General features: G+C 41.3%; 1 protein-coding gene across 4 annotated transcripts in view; it reads right to left on the bottom strand.

The window, feature by feature from the left end:
- Nucleotides 1–289: 289 nt before the first annotated feature.
- The window catches only part of LOC133578710 (ubiquitin-associated protein 2-like), a 56,099-nt gene continuing 47,763 nt past the window's right edge, over nt 290–8,625 (bottom strand). For all 4 annotated transcript variants that reach the window (XM_061933169.1, XM_061933192.1, XM_061933176.1 and 1 more), the window contains 2 exons: nt 6,882–7,073; nt 290–1,084 (listed from right to left, as the gene is read on the bottom strand). In XM_061933169.1, the coding sequence (XP_061789153.1) occupies nt 989–1,084; nt 6,882–7,073 (288 nt within the window). In that variant the 3' untranslated portion in view covers nt 290–988. The remainder of the gene's footprint in view (nt 1,085–6,881; nt 7,074–8,625) is intronic.

Genomic DNA, 8,625 nt, shown 5'->3' with positions numbered 1-8,625 from the left:
TTATACTCCGGAGCGACTTATACTCCGAAAAATATGGTATATTCCTCAAAAACAAGTAAAAAAGGTGCACAGATTAGCACGTGTATAGAAACATTTTGTTTGTACATAAAAATATTTTTTAAGTTAAACCAACAAGTTCGTTATAACTCGTTAGCAATGTTGTGTAAACAGTTGTTGAACGGGAGTAGTTAAAATATTTTATTCCCCCCTCAATTAAAACGCACCGAAAAGCAACATTAGATGATTCCAAAACACTTTAGAATTTAACCGAAAAACAACACGAGCCGGGTTAAACTTCCAACTGCTCAGAACCTTTATTTGGAGGTCTATGAGGATTAAAATTAAATTAAAATATAAAATTTGGATGGGCAAAAGGGATGAAAAAAAAATGGAGGTACACAATGAAGATAGGGAAGGAGCCGAGGGAGGAGTTCTTATGTATAAAAAAAAAAAAAAAAGACTGAAAATGAAGAGAAATGCAGTTAAGTCGTCATGAAGCCCACCCCCACCTGTGAAGTCCTCATGTAGAAACATCAGTGCTGTTGTTCTCTCCTGTTCCATGGTCGGATAATAGTTTTTTTTTAATATATGTAACATCTCTTCCTGCTTGTGTTGAAACAAAAAAAAAAAAGGCAAGAAAAAGTCCTTCGAAAAAATAAAATGCAGCCACCACATGTCATGTTCTACTATTACATATACAGTATATATATATTTATATAAATACATACATAAATATCTTACATGTACAACCAATTTGGAGGAGGGGGAAGGAAGAGAACCCCAAAAGACTTATGAGGACTTGTGAAGGTGGGGGTGTGGTTAGGGGGGGCCAGCAGAAGTTGCTGATTGAGGGAGTAGCGTGTGGCTTTACCTTGTTTGTGTTTTCCCTTTCAGTGCGCACACACACACGCACTCGCACAAACACAGCTGTTAAACAAAAAGGAAGGAGGAAGAGGTGGGGAAGGAGGCCATGTTTGGGAAGCAATCCTCAGTTGCCCCAGTAGGGGGAGCTGCCGTAACTGGACTTGCTGCCTTGGCTTTTCTGCTGCATGTTGCTGGACTGACTGCGCTGACCAGGACCACCCTGAGGAGGGAGTGGGGGTTAAAGGGGAACATTATCACAATTTCAGAAGGGTTAAAACCATTAAAAATCAGTTCCCAGTGGCTTATTTTATTTTTCGAAGTTTTTTTCCAAATTTTACCCATCACGCAAGATCCCTAAAAAAAGCTTCAAAGTGCCTGATTTTAACCATCGTTATATACACCCGTCCATTTTCCTGTGACGTCACATAGTGATGCCAACACAAACAAACATGGCGAATAGAACAGCAAGCTATAGCGACATTAGCTCGGATTCAGACTCGGATTTCAGCGGCTTAAGCGATTCAACAGATTACGCATGTATTGAAACGGATGGTTGTAGTGTGGAGGCAGGTAGCGAAAACGAAATTGAAGAAGAAACTGAAGCTATTGAGCCATATCGGTTTGAACCGTATGCAAGCGAAACCGACGAAAACGACACGACAGCCAGCGACACGGGAGAAAGCGAGGACGAATTCGGCGATCGCCTTCTAACCAACGATTGGTATGTGTTTGTTTGGCATTAAAGGAAACTAACAACTATGAACTAGGTTTACAGCATATGAAATACATTTGGCAACAACATGCACTTTGAGAGTGCAGACAGCCCAGTTTTCATCAATTAATATATTCTGTAGACATACCCTCATCCGCGCTCTTTTCCTGAAAGCTGATCCGTCCAATTTTGGAGTTAATGTCAGCAGGCCAGGGAAGCTAGGGTCGATAGCTCGCTCGTCTGCAGGAACAAACTGCCGCCGCGGGAACAAACTGCCGCCATTGCTTGCCGTGCTAGCGAGGTCCTTTGTCCCTGAATTGCTCACACACTCCGGCAGATTCAATGGGGGTCTGGCGGCAGATTTCTTTGACTTTATCGTTGGGAATGCATCTGCTTTGAGTGTCGCAGGATATCCACACATTCTTGCCATCTCTGTCGTAGCATAGCTTTCGTCGGTAAAGTGTGCGGAACAAACGTCCAATTTCTTGCCACTTTCGCATCTTTGGGTCACTGGTGCAACTTGAATCCGTCCCTGTTCGTGTTGTTACACCCTCCGACAACACACCGACGAGGCATGATGTCTCCAAGGTACGGAAAACAGTCGAAAAAACGGAAAATAACCGAGCTGATTTGACTCGGTGTTTGAGAAAAAGGCGGATTGCTTCCCATTGTGACGTCATCGCTCCGAGAGCGAATAATAGAAAGGCGTTTAATTCGCTAAAATTCACCCATTTAGAGTTCGGAAATCGGTTAAAAATAAAAAAGGTCTTTTTTCTGCAACATCAAGGTATATATTGACGCTTACATAGGTCTGGTGATAATGTTCCCCTTTAAAGAATACAAATAATAATTGACCATTTGAAAGTAGAGATGTCCGACAATATCGGCCAATAAATGCTTTAAAATGTAATATCGGAAATTATCGGTATCGGTTTCAAAAAGTAAAATGTATCACTTTTTAAAACGCCGCTGTACGGAGTGGTACAGAAGCAGTTGCGTCTCCCACACACAACACAGGAGTTGACGACTGCAGCATGAGAGGTTCACTGGCGACGCTTGATGACCTCATCAAACCGCCACGAGCGGAGCATAACAACAACAAGAGTGTTGTTGCCGGTGCTGTAGCCGTGGCTAACAAGCCAGCTCGCTCGGTGACTGACTAACGACACCATGTCTGTGGTTTGGGATTAAATGCTTGGATAACTCTGCTCCCCAGTTGCTCTGCAAGGCAATTACAAGACTGCAAAGTGGTACCAGATCTACCACCCGAGCAACGTCAAAAGGCAACTTGCATTCCATAGAACATCTTTTGCCCAGAATGCCTTTTCAATAAAAGGACCACAACTATGGAACTCTCTACCTGACACTTTGAAAAGTATACCTGCACTTGTCACTTTCAAAAAACAAACAAAATGATGGCTAGTTGTGCAACAATCGTGTTCCCATGTTTAGTTTTTACTAATTGGTTTTATCAAGTCTGCACTTTGTCTGTGTTATTATTATCGACTCATCTTTGCCTCATTCTATTTTTTCTTTTCTTATTTTAATGATGTTGGATCTGTGTTGTTGTTGGGGACAAGTGTTGTAAATTAGCTTTGGCTACAAACACTATGATGCATACATTGAATAACTGTTTCAGATGTCTATGTTTTTGTATCTGTCCCTATTTCAAATAAACCTCTATAATAATAATTATTATTTTAAAGTGTCTCTGACAGATAAAAAAACTGGCAATTTGCAATGACTGCAGAAAGTTGGTTATGCGAGGAGGAACCAAGACGTCTTCCTTTAATACGAGCAATTTGATCTCCCACCTCTTCAAGAATCATAAGGAGATACACGATGAATACAAGCGGAAGATGGATGAAAAGCAAACACCGGAAAAAAGTAGTACCACACAGTTGTCGCTTAAAGACTCCGCCGAGAAAACACAAAAATACAGCAAAAAACACTCCGGGGCGAAAGCCCACGTTGTGGTTAGGGACAACGCACACAGTATGTCAAAAGCTACGGTGGAGTTTGGTGTGGATAGTCTGCCCTGCATGGCGCACACTTTGCAGCGAACAGAGGTGCCCTGTCTCAACGCAGCATTTCATAAGCTCTGGCTGACTGCTAGGCCACTTCAAGCACTCACCACTAGCTTGCAGAACATTTTTGTTACTCATACAAATACGTTAGAGCAGGGCAGATTGAGCCCAGTTTATAATTTCCAGTTACACAGTATACCAGGCAGTCTTGCACTAAATGAGGACTATGTTATTGTGTACTTTATTACTCTAGTATACTCTGGACTGAAGCTGTGTGGCTTCATTGTTTTTGTAGCTGTTGTTTTAAAGCATGTTTAAAAAAAATAAAAAAAATAACGCACTTTCTGAAAGTCAAAGTATAGCACCGTATTTTTCGGACTATAAGTCGACGTTTTTTTTTCAAAGTTTGGCCGTGGGTGCGACGTATACTCCGGAGCGACTTGTGTGAAATTATTAACATATTACCGTAAAATATCAAATAATATTATTTATCTCATTCGCGTGAGCGACAAAGGAAATGTCCGCAATCGTCACACACACGTCAGCAATCGTCACTCACACGCCAACCAATAAGAATTTGGCGGGTCATGGCAGAAGTGCATTGTGGGTTTTGGAATGCTAACTGCTATATGCTATACGCTATTGCCGTAGCTATTAAAATGGATCACATCAACATTGGCGGTAACTTATAAAAACTGAGGAGGACTGAACTAAAATGGCACCAAAAAGGAAATCATATACTGCAGATTACAAGCTGGACGTAGTGAAATATGCAGCAGAAAACGGCGATCGAGCAGCAGAAAGAATGGACGCTAGCGGCGCATACCAGGAGCGATACCGAGGAGGAAGATTTCATGGGATTTTGCGATCGGGAGTGACAGATTGTTTGGTAAACGTATAGCATGTTCTATATGTTATAGTTATTTGAATGACTCTTGCCATAATATGTTACGTTAACATACCAGGCACGTTCTCAGTTGGTTATTTATGCCTCATATAACGTACACTTATTCAGCCTGTTGTTCACTAATTCTTTATTTATTTTAAATTGCCTTTCTAATGTCTATTCTTGGTGTTGGATTTTATCAAATAAATTTCCCCCAAAAATGCGACTTATACTCCCGTGCGACGTATATATGTTTTTTTCCTTCTTTATTCTGCATTTTCAGCCGGTGCGACGTATACTCCGGAGCGACTTATAGTCCGAAAAATACGCTACTTCCCATAGTTGTAGTGGGTATCAGGATTATCTCAGGGAGAGCATGTCATAAATTCCAAGCTGCTGTTTTGAGGCATGTAAAAAAAAAAAAAAAAATGCACTTTGTGACTTCAATAATAAATATGGCAGTGCCATGTTGGCACTTTTTTCCATAACTTGATTTAATTTGGAAAACCTTGTTACATTGTTTAATGCATCCAGCGGGGCATCACAACAAAATTAGGCATAATAATGTGTTAATTCCACGACTGTATATATCGGTATCGGTTGATATCGGAATCCGTAATTAAGAGTTGGACAAGATCGGAATATCGGCAAAAAACACCATTATCGGACATCTCTAATATTTACATTAATAAAAGTTACAATTTATGTTAACTTCTCTGAGAAACTGCATTTTCCAAACGGATAGAAAAATGTCACACTGCTTCTCCGAAAGTGAAAGTGGAGACAGTCGATGTTTCCGCACAATTCTTTACACTTAAAAATATGTGTTTGTACTAGAGATGCGCGGATAGGCAATTATTTCATCCGCAACCGCATCAGAAAGTCGTCAACCATCCGCCATCCACCCGATCTAACATTTGATCAGAACCGCACCCGCCCGTTGTTATATATCTAATATAGACGATGCAAGGCATTAGTGAGGTTATAAAGCTTTTGCCTGTTAAAGAAAGGAGACTGATCCAATGCAGCACAGACATTCGCGTGCCACGCTGTCACGACCCAGACGCACACCAGTGCGCAATCATATGGGAGCCGCGCTGAGCGCACCTCCAAGCGCATCTCGCTGCCGGCGACGGCTGGGTATGGGCCCGACGCTCCAGGGCCATCCATTTTCAGGGCTAGTTGATTCGGCAGGTGGGTTGTTACACACTCCTTAGCGGGTTCCAACTTCCATGGCCACCGTCCTGCTGTCTATATCAACCAGGGTGAGCCCCACCCCTTTCGTGAGCGCACTGCGCGCGGAGTGACCCCTGTTACGCGCCCCCGGCAACGGGGGTGGCGGGCAGGTAAGCTGCGCGGGCGGAGCGCGCGGAGTGACCCCTGTTACGAGCCCCCGGCCACGGGGGTGGCGGGCAGGTAAGCTGCTTACCTGCTGCGCGTGACGCCGGCCGCGGCGAAGGCGGAAGAGGCGGGGTGTCGGTGCGGTGGGCACGGTGGTGACCCTGGACGTGCGTCGGGCCCTTCTCGCGGATCGCCTCAGCTACGGCTCCCAGTGGGGCCCTCTCGGGGGAAGGGGCCTCGGTCCCGGACCCCGGCGAGGCATCCCTTCTCCGCTCCGTAAAAGTGTCCATCTCTTTTCTTTTTTCTTCTTCTGTTGTGGCATATGCTGCAGGTGCCTGCTCGTTTTTCGTATGTGGGTAACAACATTTAACTATGTATATATATTTCCGAATTGGTTTAACTGCCACCCGCCTGAATCTATTTAAAATCAAATTTTTTTTTTATTTCAACCGCCCGACCCGACCCGCGGATAAAATCTAATTTTTTTAAATTTCAATCGCCCGATCCGCGGATAATCCGCGGACTCCGCGGTTGTGCCCGCAAACCGCGCATCTCTAGTTTGTACTAAAATGATTAGTATTAGTATTATATTAGTATCATGTTTGTGTTCAATTACAGTGAGTGTGTTTATCTTTTCAACATTCCTGCCACTTCATTTTACAGACATTGGCATTTTTAATGCTTCTTTTTTTGGACATATACCACAATAATATCGTACTGCAACCTTGATACGAAGATAACGTACCGTGAGATTTTGATACCGTCACATCCCTATTACCTGGAGGTCCCCTATGAATGTTTGTTTCCCGCCCGATGGTTGACCAGTGTCAACTCTACAACCGAATGTGACGTCGTGTACAAAAAAGATATCGAATTATAGTACTGTTCTAGTTTACACGAATCGGTACCAACAAACTTTGACCAGTACCTATAGAAGGTACAACAATAAATGACAAAACTGTTAAGCTGTGTAATAAATGTAAAACAATGGCCTTCATATGAGTGTAGGGCAAACTAAATGAGAAGTACGAAGAGAGGGTGGGAATGTTACCTGACTGTCCTGTGTAAGGTGGTGATGCAACAGCTGCGAGTGGGGCTGCTGATGAGGAGGCAGTATGTGCAGGAAGGGACCAGGACCGTAACCTGGGGGGCCCCCGGGGTTCATGGCCCCTGTTCCCCCTAGAGCTGAGGGCAGGCTGAAGGGAGGCGGCGTCCCCGTGTGGAACCCCTGTTTGTCAAATGACTGAAAATAAATAGAAAAAAACAATAAGATTAGACCAGTAAAAAAAAAAAAAAAAAAGACTTTAACTAGTTATAGTTTAAAGTTCTAACATGCATAAAGTCTAAATATGGTACCGTACATCATATAGGTTTGTCATTACAGCAGGACCGAAAATGAGTAGGAAGAAGCAGAACTTATCTATTCCTACCTCTTTACCATTTCATAGCAATTTCAAACACGTTTGTTCACTTCCTGTATAAATTATTAATAAAGTTCTGTTGAATAAATAGTTAAATCATTTGTAATTACAATGACATGAATAAGATTCTCATTTTTTAGTAATGTTCAAAAAGTTTATCAGGATTCTTCTTCCTTGTACTCTGTAAACAGAGTTTGAATAGTTTCATCTTTGAGTCTACTTAATTTTAAACTGTTAAGCCTGCTAAGCGACAAAATATGGACATGCTCAAAAAGTGTTTGAAGTCTTTTTTCTTCTTTTTTTTTTTACTTTCAACAGCTTCAGACCTATCCATAAATAAAATATGAGTAATGTATTTTTAGTTTTATGCTCTTTTTGTAAAAAACACAAAAGCATTTTTTATTATGGAAAAAGCAAAGTATGCAATACTTCCAAAAATGATTTGCAACATACTTTAGATGGAGGTAATTACAGCCTTTAATAGGTCAATCATTTCTAACATGGATTTTGATGCCTTATTATTTTTGGAACAATGACAGTTTTCTAAAACCTCATTATCCTTCCTTAGCAAAAAAAAAAAAAAAAAAAAAGGGAGGCGCTCAAAAAAGTGTCATAAAGTTATATATACCGTGTTTTTCGGACTGTAAGTCGCAGTTTTTTTCATAGTTTGGCCGGGCTCCAGTGCGATTTATATATGTTTTTTTCCTTCTTTATTATGCATTTTCGGCAGGTGCGACTTATACTCTGGTGCGACTTATACTCCGAAAAATACGGTAAATGTTATTAAAACACTTTCACAGCTTTACATTTACAGCTTCAGACCTATCCATAAATACACTTATGTTTTTGTAATGTTTGTTTTATGCTACTTTTGTAAAAAGAACAAAAAAAACAGCATTTTTAAGATGGGGAAAAACAAAATACACATAATTTAAAAAACAGTTGCAAAGTGGAATACTTTAAATGAGGTAATTACAGCCTTTAATAGGTCAATAATTCATAACACTGATTTTCATGCATTACTAGTTTCAGAACAATGACAGTTTTTCCCTAAAACCCACGCCATGCCTCGTTGCCAAAAAATGGACAATCTCAAAAGTCTTACATTATTTTTTTGTCCAACTTTAAACGCTTTAAATGTTTCAGTAGCTTCAGACCTATACATACATATTACATTTTTATATATTTTTTTAATGATATGGTAAATGGGTTGTACTAGCGCTTTTCTACCTTCAAGGTACTCAAAGAGCTTTCACACTATTTCCACATTCAAACACTGATGGCGGGAGCTGCCATGCAAGGCGCGAACCACGACCCATCAGGAGCAAGAGTGAAGTGATGAGGGGATCGAACGGAGAAACACACTGTACTGGA

This window comes from Nerophis lumbriciformis, linkage group LG03 (genome assembly GCF_033978685.3).
Source record: "Nerophis lumbriciformis linkage group LG03, RoL_Nlum_v2.1, whole genome shotgun sequence".
NCBI lineage: Eukaryota > Metazoa > Chordata > Actinopteri > Syngnathiformes > Syngnathidae > Nerophis > Nerophis lumbriciformis.
Note: the sequence above shows the minus strand (reverse complement) of the source record. Positions and strands in the feature narration are given on the sequence as shown.